This window comes from Argiope bruennichi, chromosome 2 (assembly GCF_947563725.1).
Source record: "Argiope bruennichi chromosome 2, qqArgBrue1.1, whole genome shotgun sequence".
NCBI classification, from domain to species: domain Eukaryota; kingdom Metazoa; phylum Arthropoda; class Arachnida; order Araneae; family Araneidae; genus Argiope; species Argiope bruennichi.
The window spans coordinates 69,355,480-69,375,317 of NC_079152.1; the positions used below are offsets into that span (position 1 = coordinate 69,355,480).

At 30.2% G+C, this 19,838-nt stretch overlaps 2 protein-coding genes across 2 annotated transcripts in view; both read left to right on the top strand.

Moving 5' to 3' along the window:
- The window catches only part of LOC129956229 (receptor-type tyrosine-protein phosphatase mu-like), a 76,257-nt gene extending 59,664 nt beyond the window's left edge, over positions 1–16,593 (top strand). The window contains exons 14-17 of the mRNA XM_056068285.1: positions 10,194–10,325; positions 12,765–12,913; positions 15,218–15,353; positions 16,336–16,593. Coding sequence (XP_055924260.1) covers positions 10,194–10,325; positions 12,765–12,913; positions 15,218–15,353; positions 16,336–16,398 — 480 coding nt within the window. The 3' untranslated portion in view covers positions 16,399–16,593. The remainder of the gene's footprint in view (positions 1–10,193; positions 10,326–12,764; positions 12,914–15,217; positions 15,354–16,335) is intronic.
- LOC129956245 (cilia- and flagella- associated protein 210-like) lies at positions 2,250–7,573 on the top strand. Its single transcript, XM_056068286.1, has 2 exons — positions 2,250–4,152; positions 6,196–7,573. Exons 1-2 carry the CDS (start codon positions 3,571–3,573, stop codon positions 7,171–7,173), a joined length of 1,560 nt encoding a protein of 519 aa, XP_055924261.1. The 5' UTR covers positions 2,250–3,570; the 3' UTR covers positions 7,174–7,573.
- Positions 16,594–19,838: the final 3,245 nt, after the last annotated feature.

A 19,838-nucleotide genomic window follows, 5' to 3' on the forward strand; every position in this document is an offset into this window, starting at 1 on the left:
AACTATATTTATGCATTTCTATCGTGATATCCTCAAACTACAAGTGAACTGAAAGAAAAATAAAATAAAAAACTTTCAGTGCCAATTTATTATTTAAAAGCCAGATGTTGTTACTACATTCAAAATATTTAAGGGCTTGGCGTCCATTAAATTTTTGAGACTGCCTTTGCGTGTTTATTTGCAAATGAAAGACAAATCGATTGAAAATCAATTAGAGCGCTTTTGTTCAAAATAAATTCGTTTACAAAGCTAATGGAAATTCTCACTCGCAGAAGGTGGCAAAAAAATGGTGATAATATGTAGATGATAATATTTTGTATATCTTTTTGAAGCTATTTAATAAAATTACATTGCGTTTTAATGAAATAAATTACAATAACAGTATCTCTATTTACTTGTGATTCTTACTGTTTTAGGTTAGACTTAAAATTAATGTCCGGTCACCAAATTTAAATTATTTGAGCACAATTTCTCTTTAACTGTAATCTTGTAAGGTTTTTTTTTTATTTCAACCCTAAAAACCGTTTGTTACCATTTCCTATTGTCATCCAATATAGCGCCTTTCGGCGAGTTTTTGAACTGTTGGCAAGTCATGCTTGGCGAGAAACTATATACTGATGTTAAATCTTATCATATTTTGTACAAGTTGCTAAATTTTTCTACATCTTTTATATGTTCGTTTCATGCTTCTTACTATTATAAATTATTCATAACTTTAAATTAAATAGCAAACTGAAATTTTTGTTTATCCATTTGCTTCCCTATTAGCACAAGCTATTATAAGATATATCCACAATATTCTAAATACCGACCAATATTGTGAATATATCGTTACAATGTTGTTGGGCATTTTGTGCTAATAGGGTAGTAGCCGGAATTTGCATTAAATGCGGCAGATTCTGTAACCTCACATAGAAAAAAAGATAAGATTTATAGAGTGACATATTATAAGTGGCATAAACGCTCAGTTGAAATCTAAATTCGGGTGCCTTTCTCCTCGCCAAGAACACCAACGAAGCCAAAGTTCAAAATAGCTGACAATAGCTGTTTTACGTATTGTTTATTTGATCAGTCATCATGAATGGCGACTTTGAATTTCATTCTTGGCGAAGTGAAGGGTTCCCTAAACTATATTTCAACCAATAGTTGTTGTACTTACACACTCTTTAGTGACTTCCATATTGTCAGAGAAATAACATTCTTACCTGGCGATAACTGCTCTAGAGTTAAGGAACAAAGCAAATTTACTAGACTTCGAATTCTTTTAGAGCTCTATTTCAGAAATTTGTCTAGATCTAGATTTCAATAATTGTTATTATTGAATTGTCAAAATTTCGCTTTCATTGATTTAGAAATCAGATAGATTTAGTAGATAATGTTACTTTATATAAAACCAAATTTCCCACCAGCGGTTAAAAGAGAACTTGATATTTCTAAACTTAAATCATAGATACATATTGAATATAAATCATTTGAATAACTTTAAAAATAACATTTATGATTTTTTCACTTTCAAATTAAATAGAAATCCTTCTAAATACTACAAATATATTTCTGGTTAAGTTACTTGTACTCCAATTTGAAAAGAGTATGAAGAAAGTCCGGTTCTAAAATTTGCCTAGTTCTATACCCGCGATCCTACTACAATAATTGGCGAAATGACAAAATTAAATAAAATCGCTAGTTAGCAGAAATGTTATAAGAGAAAAAAACTTTAGTTAGAATACATGAGAGGTATTATATCCCATTTTTATTTTAATCAGAATAATTATTCAATTGATATTATTGATTGAATCGGTAATGTGAATAAACAATGCTACGAGTATCGGAAGAAAGTTGTTTTAGGAAAATAATGTGTTAACATTATTTTAATTTTAAATCTGTGTTAATGGTATGTTTCAACTACTCCTCACCGCTAATAATAAAAATGTTTGTGTGTATTCTTTTGCTCTTTATAGACAAGATTATTTCACAAATTTGTAAAATTTGATACGTATATACCTTAGAATGTAAAAATTTACATTTCCGAGCAATTTTTAAAAAATTTTAATTAATTAAAAATGAAGTGAAATTTTCTTTTTTTTTTCCACGATAAACTACAAAAATATTATTGCACAAAAAGGAATTTTAAATCATTTCAAAATGTAAAACATTTTATTTTTAATGATGCCAATTTAACAGTCGTGTAAATTTTTTCTGAATTTTGCCAGTTTTTATATATATATGTTCCTTAGTTTCCAATTCTTTAATTTCCCAAAATTCAGACCGTATAATTCATTATTTAACCATGTGATTTTCTTTGATTATAGAAAACTAAAGATAAGGGATTATATTTTAATATCTGTGGATAGGAGACAAAAGGAGTTAATTACAATTTAGTGAAATTAAGAAAATTAATGAACCGTATACTTACATTTTTAATATAGCCACGATGACATGAAAATAGTCTCCATAAAAAAGGTTCGTGTACAAATTGAACATACAAATTTGTATACAAATGAATGTTCATATACAAAATGCAATTAAAATAAGGCGGCTTTAATATCTGACAGTTTTGACAGAATCATGGATATAAAACTATATCTAAACAATTCAATTAAAATTAAATATCTATATCCCCGCGAACCAGCTGCTTTTTAAAAGCGACTAGTATCATATAGTGAATTATGCAATTACAGCACGTTTCCGAGGAACCGATTTAATATGGCGGATAGGCCGGATAGCCTAGCTTATAAAAGCCGGATAGACCAGAATTCAATGAACACATATCTTTACCCACCAATACCAAAAGACAAAGTTTTTATGCCAAAATTCACTGTTATAATACGTTTTTCTTTTCTCACTTCTTATTGAGTACTAAGTTTTCCATTTATCTCAAATCACGCAGGATGTGAATTTAACGAATAATGTATGCATTTTGCTATTATAATCAGGAACAGCGACAAAAATTCCGTTACACACTGACAAAACAATGAATAACTTTCTGCTCTTTCCCTGTCACAACTTGTATTTTGCGCACGACACGTAGGAGGATCCTGGTAGACCCCCGCTTCCAATGCCTTGGTCAATGCAACGCCTTGCCTTCCTCATTTAATTACGATAAAAGAAAACTAGAGTCAGATAGTACGGTAGCTGGATATTCGCGAACCGAATACTCGGAGGTGTACTGTACATGCCAAAAATAAGTACATCTGTAAATGTTATGAGTTAATTGAATAATCGAATTCATTGTAAAAGTGCTTTCATTGTACAATGCCTTTGGCAAATTAGAAGCAGTTTATTGCGAAAAGAATATGCTCTCTGCAAAATAACATTTCTTAATCTGGTCTACCATAAATTTATATATTTTGTTAAGTAATGGACAGTTTTTTTCCATAAATTGTTTCTCTGATCAATTTTGGATATGATTTAGATACCAATATCATATGAAAAAAATTATGGATTATAAAATGAAATATTTTATTAGAATTTGTATTCTCATACCTTCTACAGTAATTTTCAAGATACCCGCAAGTCTACAGAAGAAGCTCAATTTTTTTAGGTTAAAACTTCTCCGTCTCGCATAACGCTATGGAGAACGACCCTTTCAAACGAAGATATCCTTTAGAACAGCCAAAGAAGAACATTCTCCTTTCCAAAGACAACATCAATAAGATCATCTCTCATGCCCAACAATTCCAAACCGACGAAGAAAAAGAAGCCGCCCTCCGAGAAGAGCGTGAAAGAAAACGCAAAGCAAGCAAAGAATTGGCGGCTACTCTTTCTCAAAGGAAAGAGCCGGGTAGTGAGCTGAAGAAAAAACAATATGAACTTGGAACGAAGTTTGCGAAGTTCGAATTGGACCGAGAAGCCCGAACGGAAGCAAGGAAGAATCTGGTGCTGGAGCAAGCTTACAAGCGTTTGTTCGAAGACACTGACCGGGTGAAGTACTTCAAGACAGCCAAGAATTTTGCTGAAGCAATAAAGGAAAGGAATGATCAGATCGCTACGAGGACAACACACAAAGACGAAGAAGTCAAGTACGACACTCAGTTTTTGCTGAGAACTATGCGTGATGTGGATCAGCATAAATGGGAGGAACAGGAAAAGGAGAGAATAAAGGAACAAAACAAAAAGAAGAACGCTGAAAATTGGAGGAAGCAAAACGAAGAGGTATGTAAACATTCTCTTTCTAATATAATTATTCTGCTGTTTGTGAACTGTTTAATTTAATGCCATTAGAAAATAAACTTTACGAAGCGTATATTTAAAATATATAATCTTTTTAAATGGATAATTTTTAAAATTTAATATTCGATTTCAAATTCAAAAACAAATTTAGCAATATGTATATTATAAATGACTACTTCTACCAGTCCGAAAGCTTATGGACATTTTGAATGACCGGAATGCCACGTAAGCTGGCATATTGTTGAGTCTCAAGGATCATCATCGGTGACAGCATAACCCTTCCTGCAGAAGGCACATCCCATCATCGGTTGGGGTAACTGACCCCACTACCAAAATTTCTGCACTCACATGGGCGGTAAGAACCAGCTATCATGCCTAAAGCTTCTGAACCCGATGCTATTGTACATAAAAGCAATTTCTTGTAGATATTTTACTAATTTCAAATTTTTCTTATCTAAAATCAAGTTTTTACAATTGAGTATGGCGTCACAAACTTAAAAAAAGAGATCATATTAGATCTGTTTTTCATTTGCACAATTCATTTTCATAAATAACATTATTAAATCCGCATATAGCAAATACAGTGAAAAGTAAAATACAATTATCAACTATAACATTTTGGAATACTTAATAAATGTGTTCAATAATCTTGCCGTCTAAAACTATGCACGTTTTCTGTAATGTCTGTCAGGAAAACGCAATGTTTTGCTTTAGTAAACAACAAAACTATGTTCCATATTTTATCTGGTATATCCATTTCTTTTATTTAATTCACTGGCAAAGAGTCCATATAATAAATAGTCCTCCTCTATGTTGGTAGCCTTATATTGTGTTATAAAAATACTTTCTTCGATAAATCTGACCTGCCGCTAAGATTTGCCACTTGATTTTAGAACATAGTTTACCTGCTATATTCGTCATTTTTTTCTTTATATTAGTATTTTATTATAAGCATGAATTCGCTAAAATGTGTCATATCTTGCAAAATGTAGATCCAAATCCCCACACAAGTTGGACCCAAATAGAAAAAGATGGGTCGCTGCGAAGTAACCTATCCAGTAGGAATACACCAAAGAAAATGGCAGACCACCAACTGGCAAAATCATTAGCTGGCTGTTTTATATTTTAAACTTTAGGAAGGCCAACAATAGAAACTGGACATAATAAAAAAGTAATCCTTAAAATAAATGACAGCTCTAACTCAGAAGACATGAAATATTCGAGTTATATTTCATTATTTTTATAAAAGAATGATTGCGAAATCATGCATCAAGAAATATACTAAACGCAACTATAAAATGCTATATTGATAAAATATTTTGCCATATCTTAAAACTATTATTGTTTGAATAATTTTCTATATATTAACATACAAAGAAATTGACTAAATGTTGCCACAGTTTGTATTTTGCATATTATGAAATCTTTCAATATTTCTTAGAGTGCTTCTAATTGTAATTTAAATAAAATGAAATGTAAAGGAAAGATCCTTTCTTTTACTTTCTTTTCTTTCTTTGAAATCTTGAAAGAAAGGATCATTCTTTGAAAAATCCTTTCTTTGAAATGAAAAGATCCTTCCCTTTTCTCTTCCACAAATACTTCTATAATGATATCATTTGTTGATTTCATTTATAAAGTCATTTCAATAGGTCGATGTCAGTTCTAGTAATGTCATATTATTTAATTGTAATGTCACGAGAAATGGCTTATAATTGGGCAAGTCTCATGTCATTCAACTATACATAACTTACATTGTGATACATCAAATCTTATTTTTTCCTTTTTATAATAGATCCTTAAAGGATTCCAAAATAAAATTTTGTAGCGCATTTAGCACGTACAACGAGTTTATTAATTGACTTTATAGAACATTATTTGCAGTTTTAACATAATTAACGAATGAAATATGGCTGTAAAGGAATTAGTGGCATTAATTGTTTAGTTCTTTTTAATTATTATTGAGTTTAGATTAATTTAATTATTTTTTTTGTTAGTTTCACTTTTTTTTTCTACATTTACTTCCAGATTCTACAGAAAAAAAGCAAAGAAAAATGGGAACATTTAAGGGATGGTTACCTCATTCGGGATGAAGATGAACGGGACAAGGAAAAAGCAGCTAGGAAAGAACTTGAAGAAAAGGAACGAGTACGTCAGTACAAAGAAATGCTAGAGAACCAAATTTTAGACAAACAAGCATTATTCGATACCCACCATCGGCAAGAAGAAGCTGAAGAAGTGAAGGCCAAACTTTTTAACGATTCCAAACGCCAAATGAAATTGGAACATCAAAAAATAAAAGAACAGCTGGACAAAGAAAAGAATTCACTGAGACAGCATGTGGCGAGCACTTTGACTGACGAAGGCGCTGTCTTAAAAGCTAAAGAAGAGGCCAGTTTGAAAAGGGCGATTTTGGAAGCTGAAGAAAAAGCGCGGGAAGAAGGCGCCATGAAGCAACTAGAAAAAGAGGAGGCGCTAGAAGCTATAAAAGAGTTCTACGATAAAGAAATGGAAGCAAAAGAGAGGCGTAAATATGAAGAAAGGTTAAGCGGATACCAAGAAGGTCGCAGGATTGCGGAAAATGTGGATCGTTTACAAAGAGAAGAATTTTCCAAAGCAAAAAAGCGGGAAAATCTCGAAAAAGAAGCTCAGCATTTGCAGATGCATCAGATTGCAAAACGGCAAGCCAATAAGAAAGCAGAAAATGTGAATGAGATAAAGGATTATATGAATCACATGCGAAGTTTAGACAACGAGGAAGAAATGTTCCAGAAATTTGCTCAGATGGAGATTGAGAAATGTGAAGCCCGAGGAGTAGACACCTATGCCATGAGGAAAGCTGCTAGGCCTGGTATTGAATGTGGAAAGGGCCCGCTATTTGAAGACCGTGGGCATATCAGGCCTAGGTACTATGCAGCAACTTGGAATCCAGACGATCTCGTTCATGTTAAACGAAATCAAAGACTACAGGACACAAAATCAAGACTTGGATTTACTTTGTATTAAGAGTACCGCATTTCTTCAGTAACGATGATTGTTTTCATTTTTCTACGAATTAACACATTTGCTCTATCAAGAATCTGTATCAAAAATTGAGGATCAGAATGAAATTTTTAATTTTGTAATTTTAACATTTTATGCTTATAATTCAGGTAAAACAAGATATTTAGAATGATTTATTTATTTAAATAAACAAATTATTCAAAACTTTATAAATGAATTTATTTTCTTGTTGCCTATAAAAAGAATTTATTAACCACTGAACGCATTATTTTAAATTAATCAATGTTGGAGATTGACTTAACTTAGTTGAGGGTAAAATAAGAGGTTAATTAATATATTTATCAAAAACCGAGCGAAAATATCAGATCTTATTATTTTTGGAATGTGTTACCTCATTCTGATTGTCATAAATCTTACTTACCTTATTTTTTTCGATTTCAATGATAGCATTATCTTATACTTTTAAACTGAAATGAAAAAAAAAGGAACTGATATTTTTATAATGTTGAATAAAAATAATATAAAAAAAAGTGACTTATTATTTTTGAAGTAATCTCTGTTTAAGTTAAGACATGTACATTGATATCAACATGCTTAAAACGGAGTTGATAGATCTCAATCAAAGTAAATAATAATTAGGTTTGTTATCTTAAAATTCCTCAAACATTTTTTTTTTCAATAATCAATTGTACGTTATCGAATTCAACTCGTCATTTAATAATCTTTTGCGAGGAGGTTCAACGCGCTTGATAGCATCGGTCCAGTAGAGTAGCAAATGTATGTGAGGTTAGGGCCATGGCATTAATTTCTTCATCCACTCATGATATTTCTTCTAAAAAGATGGCAAACGCAATAATGTATTGTTACGAACCTGTGATACTGCTTCCCAGCGTAGTTGGTTCCATAGGAGGTTCCAGAGCTTGGCGACAAACGTGGCGACGAATTTGGCGACTTTGGTGCCAAAATAGATTATACCCGAAACATCGAGAATTTTCCCGATCAATCCAGTAGGAATCGAGTTACGCTTCGAACGTTCCTGATTGGTTGAGAGGTTTCTAGCCCCACCACCTGAGACCTATAAAAGGAGTTGCAGCTGCCGGGGAGTACGAGTGAACCAGAGTCATGAACCGGTGGTGAATAGAGTAGTCGGAACCGACGGTAAAGAACTATCCTTCCAGAGATAAGCGGAGCAGCGACGGAGTGAAGCTAGTGCTGAACTAAGCTGCGTGCTACTGTCTGCAGTAAAATCTGTTGTATGCTGCAAGTCTCGGCTGAAGATAATCGTCTTCTGTGCTGTATATAGTTGTCGTCTTTGTGCTGTCCTGTGTGTCTTCGTGTAAATAAACGTCGTTGTTTTATTTTCTACTGCCGCCTGGTGATTGAGCGTTCTTCACACTATATAACCCCCACTATCCAAACGAACCCCGGAAATTTTGGAACTGTATTATATCTATGACACCCTCTAAAACTGATACTCATACCTTCCTTCTTACCCCCAATCACTATATAACTTCCTCAAACGTCTTATAAACATAACCAACAAGTGTACAGATTTCAGAACTCTTGCAAAGAGGAAAATGAACAAAAATGTTAGGTTAAATGAAAGTGGATGGAAAAAAAAGAAAGAAAAAAAACCGAGATGCATATGTTATGTACAATACTAATATCTTCCTTATTCCTTATAGCATGTTAGGAATGATTTTATTAATTTCGTAAAGAAAACTGAAATTAATTGTTAGGCAAGAAAAACAATTTTACATTCAATATATAAATTCAGAATACGTGAAAAATTTTGTCAGTGAAATTTAGGAAAGAATGATTTTTGTATTCTAAGAAGGACACTTACTTTGCCTTATACAAAAAAAAAAAAAAAAAAAAAAAAAGCTGACTTAAGGTATAATTTGGGAGATATGTATTCAACTTTTCTATGCAATACTAACATTTAAAATTTCAATATTTATAAATGGAAAATTTCACGTTTGTACCTGTTTAAATTGAGACTTTAAGAATAATGTTTTTTGTGAAATGGGTGTATTTTGGCGAAGGATCAATAATAAAAAAATATTTACCAACGAAACCATTATATAACAAATATTAGAAATATTTGTTATATAATGGTTTCGTTGACAACCAAATTTTGTTTGTGTTTAATATGATATACGAAATATAAACAAAAATTCAATTATGAATTTGGAACCTTAAAGTTAAAGTCCCGTGTCTTCCAAAAGTAAGACTGATAAGATTTCTCTGCCATTATAATAGATGCCGAACTGTTCATAATAATGTAAAATCAATAATAAAAACATCGAAAAATAAAAAGAGGTTACAAATTATTTCTACATAAAAAATAATTTCTAATAAAACTGCTCATTGCTATAAAACAAATTTTAAAATGTATTATTTTGCATGTTTGAAATTCCAACTTAAAAGATAATACTCAGAATAACAGTATATGAATATTAATATCATAAAATATGTAACAAGAACCTGTGTAAATATTATCTATACTTCTATCAATATAAGTTTTATATTGATGAAGTATTTTTAATAAATAATATTTTATATATTTTTATAATATTATTATTTAATAAATAATATTTTATGTGTTTTTATATTATTAATTAATAAATAATCTATAATATATATTTGATATATAATCTTTCAAACAGTCAGGCACAGTTAAAAATTTTCATTTACCAATTTAAATTTTCTAATCAAAGATAAGGTCACCATAATTATATCTCTGTTTAAAAACATTAATATAAAGTTCCAAACATATTTATCATTTTTAATTTATAAAAGTGAAAAAAATTAATTACGAGTCTGTATTTTTTAATTTTAGGGAAAACTATTAGGTTATTAAAATATTGGAAGGATATTACATAATTACTTGATGACGATCGGAAAATTCACCATCAATTAATATTAGGAACATCATTCAGAAATTGTATTTAAAAATCAAGCTTTATTTTTTAAATTGAGATTAATATTTATAAATAATTATTGAATTTTATCTTTTTTAGAGTTCTCCAACGTTTTGGCCGCAATCTGGCAATATACAGCAAGGCAACATAAAAATTCAGCATCTGGCTTCCGAAGCAGAATATTTTGGTGGAGTACTAGTTCGGAAATTCAGCGTCAAAAACCCCAAAGGTGTAAGTAGAGAGTGGCGTTTTATTACATTTCCATTTCTTCATCAAGATAATTAGTAAAAAAATTTGTGCTTACGTTACATCCAAACAAACTTTTCTTGAAAACAAAAAAAGAACCTAATATTGCTGCTATCCAAATTTTTTTTTATATATTTTAAACTGGCCTTTTTTGGTGATCAGCTGATTCATCGGGAATGTTAAATCAACTTAAATTAAATCTTTCATGAATAATTTGAGTTTGCTCCATTAAGTCTAGTCTCCTAATTTCGTTATGCTATTTAAAATTTGGATGCCTAGGAAATCTATTCTAAATTGCATGTTTTCTTTTACGATAATGTACTTTTACTTAGCGATTAAAATTCTCCATCAATTAATAATTGGAACATCATTATTTCATTTAAATAATAATTGGAACATCATTATTTCATTTAAATAATAATTGAACATCATTATTTCATTTAAATAATAATAGGAACATCATTATTTCATTTAAATAATAATAGGAACATCATTATTTCATTTAAAAATTATATTTAAAAACCAGTAATAAATATTTGAGGAAATAATAACGGCTGCAACAATGAAATCTATCTCATGCTAATCTATCTCATGCTAAAAAATATTTTTAAAAAAATCATCAAAATTCCATAAAAAAAAAGGCCACGGTAGCTAGTTAAATTATTATAATTAAAAAGACAATTTTTAAATTTTAAAAAGTCAAATCTCTGCAATAATATGTTGGAAGCTATGGCGGATAAATGTCAACATTCCAGGCAATTTTTATTTAATTTAAGTTTTTATTAAGATTTCGAGATGTGATTTTTCATCTTCTATCAAACTTTTGTTGCTCTGGAAGTGTAGTTGCTCTGGCCGCCACTTTTTTTGGAAACAAAATATTAGTGCATTTCTGTTTTTTAAAGATTTTTGGTTGTTGTTTTATATTTCTTAGGCATAAGAGCCATCTTTGGCCAAACTGCGCTACCCATATGGTAAAGCAGAGGTTAAATTTTCTTTTAAAATTGTTTATATGAATGATTACATGAAAGCAAAATAAAATAAAAATACGTTGGAAAAAGTAGAGAATGGTTATGCATTTAAAATGAAGAACAATTTAAAAGATTTAAACAGTTGAAGAAATTCAATGCACGGTAAAAATTTAATAGCATGTAAAAATTTAAAAATGTTTGGATTGTGTTTCTCTCCCAGTAAATCAATGAGAGTTAAAGGTGAGGCATGAAAAAACTTGTTATGGTAAACATTAAAAGTAGGGCATTTCATTAAAATGTGATGAACTGTAAAATATATACAACATGTAGACCAAATAGGTGCTCTGTCACCGAATAGTAGGTGCTTATGGATGAACCGAGTATATCCTATATGAAGGCGGGTTAATCATTTTTTTAAAAGAGGAAAATCATAAGAGGCCAAAGAAATAATATTATGCATATGTAGATATATTCGTAGAAGAAAGAAGAACATTGAATGAAATTGATGACAAACTTGTTTGAGGGTAGGAAAAATGATGAGGATACAGTTTTTAAGAATTAAAAAAAAATGGTATGTTTAGAACTTTTAAGATTTAAGCTTTCTCAGACATAATAGAAAAACTAAACTCTTGGAACAATCATTAATGAATGTTCCTGGATTCGTCTTTCTAATAGAAGAGCAAAGAGAAGTTCATATGAGGCCAATCCCCCGATTAATTATTTTCTGGTAAGAAAACAATAATTATTCAGAAACTTCCGGAAGTAAGTGATATAGTCATTAGTACAATCAATAACACTATTAATACCCTAAGTGATTGCACAGTCTCTGTACTGCAATGATTTTTAAGCTGAATTGATCGAAATAAAAGATTGAAACATGGAAACCTTGATAAAACTTAGAAAATAAAATAAAAAATGTTTAGGGGGACTAATTATCGAAACTGAGGGCAGAGTACAGTATGGTACAGTTACTAAGTTGAAGAGTACAGTTTTTACGACAAAAATTAATCTTATTTAAGTAATTTACCTATCTTATTAAAGTCTTATAATCAATTTAATGAAAATCTTATCAATATAGAAATGCGGGAGTCAGTCTGACATTTTTAAAAACATTTTGATTTCTTAATAAATATTGGTATCTTTATATTTAATATACAGATATCTCTTAGTCCAAAAATTATACCATTCTTTTCTATGCAAAATTCTAGCTGAAAAAGAGGAAAGTCAAATTAGATAAAAAAAGAATATGATTAAAATTTAATACGAAAAACTAAACTCAAAATAAAGATTGCTACTCCAAATTGATGGGCTGAACATCATGAATTCACTCTTCCAATTCGCCAAGTAAATTAGATGTTATCATAACTTATTTGTTAAGCATTTACGATGACCTTATATTAATATTAAATATGTGATAATATATTATCTTGAATCTAAATTGTAACTTTATTTTCAGAAAAAACGTACGATTAAAACATTTCATCTGCATGGCTGGAGAAGGGAAGATTTCGTCCCTCCACAAGTGGACACTATTGTCCAGCTAATTGCCAAAGTAGACAAATGGACGAGAAAAAGTGGGCCAGCACCTATCTTAGTCACTTGTTAGTAAGTATGACTTGCCAGTGTTCAGATCCCCTTCAGATATTTTGTATTTTTAAAAGCGAGAAAATGAAAAGCTCCGGACATTTTTTCACAGATTTAGAGAATTTTCTGAAAGAACTTATAGTATTAAGAATATAATCATGTATGCGTTGCTCTGATTTTCCAAACAATATTTCAAAAGCACGATAAAATCAGCTCTTTTTGTAATTTTATGGTAATACACTAGTATTTGATCTAAATATTTTTAAAATATTTGTTTAATTATTTTAATTCTGCTGAACTTGGAGTTAGAAATTGATACTGAGATACCAATGGTACTTCCAAAATATTATTATTTTCCACTCTAACCTTGAAATCAGAAACTGAAAACGAGCAGCAGCATTTTTTAAAATTTCTTTAGCTTTTTCTTTTATTGAATTATTGCTCATTATATGAAAAAATGAAATTTTTTTGTCATCACAATAGTATACGATGAAAATGCAACATTATTCCATTCATTTTTGTGAAGTTTAGTGACTGTGGGATTCTATATGATGTACCAACATATTTTCAGATAGATTATATTCATAACACTTTTAATTCTCTTGGAGTTAGAGACTTACTGAGATGCCAATAGTACTGTAAAAATATTGCCATTTTTTCATTTCTAATTCAGAATTAGAAATCTAGAAACGATCATCAGCATTTTATCTTTATTGAACATTTCTTTCATCATGTGATTCTTCATTGTTTGAAAAGAATATATATCTTATCGTCATGATGGAAAATACATTATCATCGTTTTCAAGATCACTGAAGTGCATCTTTGCAAAGCTCATTATATTTCTAAACCAGCAAGAGTATATTTTCAAGCCTTTCCACCAGATGGCTCTAGTTTCAAGTATACAAGATATCCTCTCTAATCGTGATCCATTATATAATTTCAGATCTTTGGAGATAAGCATATACATTTAATTCGAAAAATCGTATAAATGACACAAAGAAATTTATTTTAAATTATATCAGTCGATAAATGTATTGCTGACAAATTTATTAAATCTAAATTTTATCACAGTTTCTTTGCCTGGTTATTTATATTTAGTAAATCTACTTTGCAGTATATTTACTCTCACTATTTCCCATATTTACTCCATCTAAACTTTCATAGTTATACTTATACAAGGAAGTGTTTTTGTGTATGTGTACCGATGCTTTAGAGTATTAATCATTAAACATAGAGCTAACAAATTCAGCATATATATGCTTTAGAAGGTATGAATGTGCACCTCAATGCAATTTTTAAATATTTAAAAATTAAGCGAAATTTTTGACATCTGAAATGTTTAAGTACAAATTTTATTTTTACGCCATTTTAAAATTTAAAAAAAATTATCTTGTTAATGGTGTTAACTATCATGCATATTTCTCTGAATTTTATAGTTAAAAAAATTGTATGATTTTTAACAATAATTTTCATTGTTGCAATGAGAATTGAATCTCTTTTATTGCGTTATCATATATTTAATCGAGTATTTTCTGCCATCGTTTTAAGCAAATGAAGAAAGAATCAGTTTAATATCTATGCAATTTATATGAAAAATAAATAAGGTGAAATGAAATGGCAGTAAAAGTTAGACAATAGACTAATAAGATATCCACATTTTTAATAGAACTATGATGTCATGAGACTTGACTACAAAAAAGGAAGAGTTCATTTATGCAATAAAAGCAAATGTAAAACTATCAGAGTAACACTACTCTAATAAATGTTTCAATTTGATACTTAAAAATACTTTTTGTATTATTAAAAATGAGCATCAAACTATGCATAAAAGATATAATTAGAATTTAAGACAGCCATTACTCCAGACTAAACTGCTGATCCCCAAAGGCTGCTAAAATTGTATAAAAAAGTGAGAGAGTAAACATACAGCTTTCGTATATATTAATGTGCAAACATATACATCGGAACATATACACAGACATGTACATTTATAAAAGTTTAGACATTGATGCGAATTGTGATGAGCGAGAATAGAACCTGAGACGTTGCGGTTCGCAGGCCAGTAACATGACCATGATACAAAAGCAATTGTTCGGGTAGCGTAGCTGTTAACTGGCTTATAAGCTATTAACTACAACATGTATAATTGCTTGATTAAATAAAAACATAATAGAGCAGCTATTTGATTAAGAAATAGTTCTCTTTGTCAAAAAAAAAAATGTTTAGTTAGTGATAATTTTTTATTCTCAAACTTTTTTTTTATCTATAGTATAGTGAAACATTTACTTAAATATCACTAAGTAATTTATAATTTCCATTTTTAGTGATGGCTGTCGAGCGTCTGGTTTCTACTGCGCCGCTTCCTATTTGGCTGCTCAGATCCACGACACGAGGCAGGCAGATGTGATCCAGGCCGTAAGGACAGTCAGGCTTCATAGGCCAACTTTCATACCTACGGTGGTAAGACAAATGGTTTTGTTAACATTCCTTTTGTGAAAAAATTATCAGATAACAAAATTTAGCTGTCATTTTTCGGTTTTTAATAAAAACTAATTAATCCAGAACATTGTTCATATAGGAACTACAAGAGTGTGCTTTTCTTCTCTAGAAATCTGTGAGGTTATTTCATGCACACTTTAATATTTTGGTTCATTTTGTTGTTGTTTCCGATGGCACTTGTCATAGACAAGCCCGCTGACTAAGTTAGCGAATTTAAGCCGAAAGTTTTTTGCGTCTCTTTCGCCATCTAGGGCCAAGAGTACGACTTAGCAACTCACACGTCACAACCCTATTTATGGGGTGGACTTCATTCATGCAATTTATTCATTCAACCACAGGTCACAATTTAGACCTGAACCAGAAAGCGATCACTTCTGATCCAGTACCCACAGTGGTATTACTCTCGACATGGAGAACTTTGTGACCATTATACGAGCATTATACGACCATTATACGAGATTGTGAGATTTATACGAGCGTCCAAAGTCCTACCAACCAGGTTATCCCGGCCTTTGGTTCATTTTAATGCAATGCTGTGAAATAATGTGTCTCTACAGCCAAACTTAATTGCATAAACTGTATACTACATTAATAATTAATTAATAATACATTATCTTACATTGTACTGTTTTGTCAGATTCTATTTCTCTGCTGTGAAATTATTGTCACGAATCAGCTGAGCTTTTCTTTTCTTTCTATAGTAAATTTTGTGTGTGCACGCGCGTGTGCTCATGTAAGTGTCTTTCGATATTCAATGCTATAAAACTCAGTATTTTAAATACTTCCAGAAAATGCAAAAGCGCATATTGCGGCATTCACTAGCAATACCTCAATCGATGTCATTTGTATTATTATTAGTATTGTTAATTTAAGTAGTCGTTTCCAAAACCTTTATCCTATTTTATTAAAAAAAACTTATTTGTTTTATTCTATTTTATTTTAGGAGCAGTACCGGTGGCTTTATGAACTAAGTTGCTTCTTAGTATCTGAAAAGATTCTAAAATGAAAGAAAACTGTGTATTAGCATCTACCGGTGACTGACGCCAGCTCACTTGTACAGGAAAACTATAGCTTCCAGAACTAAATATCAGGCAAAACCACCGATTTGCAATACGAAGGAAACTGTTTTATTAATATGTAATGTATATCTATACATTTTATCGTTCGTATTTTAATAAAGTGAATTTTAAAAGAAACAAAATGGAAGATTTTTGCTGACTGTCACAAACATATTTGTTTTTTGATGAAATCGCCATAATGCACTGTAATGTTTTTTAAACATTTAAATATAAGTTTTCTTTTAATTATTAAAACGAATAAATAATTTGTTTTATTTCATTCAATCTGTCTACTTTATGGTGTACAAAATCCCCAGCATTTTATAATGATTAAAATATTCGAGATATAAGAAAATTCAAAATACTAAATCGATAAAAATAATGGCGTGATGTTTACATTATAGTAGTGGAAAATTTTGAATGAATCCATAAATAAGAAGATTATGAACCTGTCTTTTAACGAGTAAAGGAAAAAATTATCCAAAAATGAATTAATTAAAAGAATAAAACAGGAATTTGATCTCCACTTTATTCAATAATGTAAATCTGTATCAAATTTTAAGACCAAATTAGTCGTCGATGGCCTGTCTATCTACCTACAAATATGGTAACAAAAATGTATTACGTTAGATGAATGACGTCCTTACATCTCAATTTTAGATTTATATCAAATTTTGGATCAAGTTTGCCGAAAGGATGCCGTACGTTTTACTGAGTTTTTTCTCCTTTAATATTTTATGAAGTGAAATAAAATATGCGGCATTTTCAAGTAAATTATTATAAACATTTCAACTTATATTACACATTTGCCTGTAAGGATTTTACATACACAAAATCAAGACATAAATGCAAGGAAAAAAGAATGGTATAACAGAGGATTCAGTACCAATGCAAAAAAAAAAAAAAATGCATTTGAAGTAAGGAGAATCTATCGGAATCGCATAACACTGCAGGGCCAGAAAGGTTTTCAAAGAAGTTAAAAGCAAATAAATAAATAAAACAAATGCAAGAAATGGAGCACTTGTTTCTAACAAGTTTAACATTGACACAGGGTCGAATCCCCTGCATTTTGAAAGATTTTTTCATGTCGCGGATCTCCCCGGCATTTGTAGAGATCATTGATTTCACATGATTTCAGTATAAGTTAAGGCACGCCCGGCTGTTCATGTGATATATCATATCAATGAACCGGGTCACCAAGCCCGATACAAAGGATGTCTAAATGTAATGTATAGTATTTCGTAATTTCTTTCGTAAAGTATCGCGAGATGTAGGTTGAAACCACATAAAACCATCATTGGATGAGGAATATGTTTTTCTGTATCACTTTACTACGAGATAGTGGTCATAGGAGGTGTCTCCAACATTGTCAATCGAGGTAAATATGGAAAAATTTATCTGTGGGTGGGGAGGGGCTGCAAGTGTGCACTCATGTTCTTTGTAACCCTTCTACCACACGAAGAAGATATTTTAGACTCTGAAATGCTAAATAATTCTGAATCTTCCTTATGCTTTCTATGCTCATCAGTTCACCCTAAAAGTTCTTCCAGCTGGTGTTGAATTTTCTGGTATACATATCTTCTAATTTCATCTCTTCATACAATCATTCTGCCGATCACTTACTATTTATTCATTAAAAATATTAAGTATATTTATTTTTGTGAATGATATTGCGGTCATTTTTTGAATGATTTTTAAAAAATTTGTTTCCTGGAGGGAGAAAGTCATAAGGAATCATTAGTCAAAGTCATCATTAAAAATATTTTTTTTATAATATCAGGATAGGAGTAAATGTTTTTTCTTTATAATAAATTTTGAAATTATTGTTCAGAAATTTATGAAATGAATTAAACAAAAAAGTAACGAACAACTAGTGGCAAATGTTATTTTCTATACATTACGCTCCCGAATATCCGGCTTAATGTGGTGGCAGGACTAGCCGAGTGTTCTATGAATTCATTTCTTTGCCCACCAATACCCGAAGACAAAGTTTTATACAAAAACTCACTGCTATAATATGCATTTTCTTATTGACTACTACGCCCTCCATTTATCTCAAACTACGTAGAATGTGAACGCGGCCTGGTGAATCATATAAGCAGTTGTTGGTAACGTGTCGAGTTAAATTAGAAGGCTCTGCACTGGTAATTTATATATATTCCTATATTTCATTACACGTTTCAAGAATTTATTAGAGAAAAAAAGAATATAAACTGTTCACATTTTAACATGAATTCTGTAATGCCCCTTAAATGCAGGAAACATATACAAAAGATTAACGTAAATGGTAGGCTTAGTTCGAAAGAAAATTGGCTCAAACTGATTTTATTTTTCACTGATAAATCACCACACAGGTAAGAAAAGTCGACTCTAAGATAAGAGCCAAAACTTACAGTTTTAGGTTTTCAAAAAGTCCTTAATAATGCCTTAATAGACACCTAGCCTTACTCATCTAATTACGATAAAATAAAACTAGGCCGGAATGTATTGTATTGTATTTGATTTTGTATGATTGATATCAGGCCAGAGCATTTGATAGTTTAATAAAAAAAAAAAAAAAAAAAACAGACATTTTTATTTCTCATTTTAAGTTCCTGGTTTTTTTTTTTTTTTTTTTTTTTAATATAGTAGAAGGTTAGATCGAACACATTTCCGATTTTATCTCATATTGCTTCTATAAATGGGAGTTTATTTACTTCACTTTTTCTTCAACAGTATTCTGTGTTGCTTACAAGATAATATTATTTAAGTAAATATTACCTTCTGAATGATATTATTGTCATACTATTTTCCTCGTTAATCTATATAATATATAAAATATCAATTATAATACCTGACATTTAATATTATTTTTTAATCAAAGAAGTCTTAAATCTCAAAATATTAAAAATTTCTGTCGAATTATTTAACAAGTAGCATATTTTCTTTGATGACAATCTAATATTTCAGAAGTAAAAGTAAAATCTTATGATAAATTAAACTATTAGTTTGTTTTTATTTAGTATACTTCAGAATTCAAATCATTAAAAATTTTAATAAATGAATAAAATTTCAAATTTTCCCTCATCCATATGAATTTTGATGGACATGAATCTAAATTGGGACTGTGATTTCAAACAACTGTACCAACAAAATGTACCAATTGTACCATGAATGTACCAACAAAATATATTAATCAATGTATTACTATATTTTGGAAATATTTGTGACAATCTTTTAAATCTCCGTAATGTGAATTGAAATGAATTAAAATTGTAACTACCGAATTAAAATAATTCGCAGCTGACCAAACTTCGAGTGCAAGCTTCTAACTTCCAAAAGTAAAATCATTCATTTTAAATTTTTAATGAACGTATATTAAAATCTGAGATTTGACCGAATCTAATTG

What these genes read in the sequence shown, in the direction of transcription:
- LOC129956245 (XM_056068286.1), top strand. Translation starts at nt 3,571, where the DNA reads ATGGAGAACGACCCTTTCAAACGAAGATATCCTTTAGAACAGCCAAAG. An exon ending in GGAGGAAGCAAAACGAAGAG is followed by an intron (nt 4,153 to 6,195) that starts GTATGTAAACAT and finishes ATTTACTTCCAG; the next exon opens with ATTCTACAGAAAAAAAGCAA.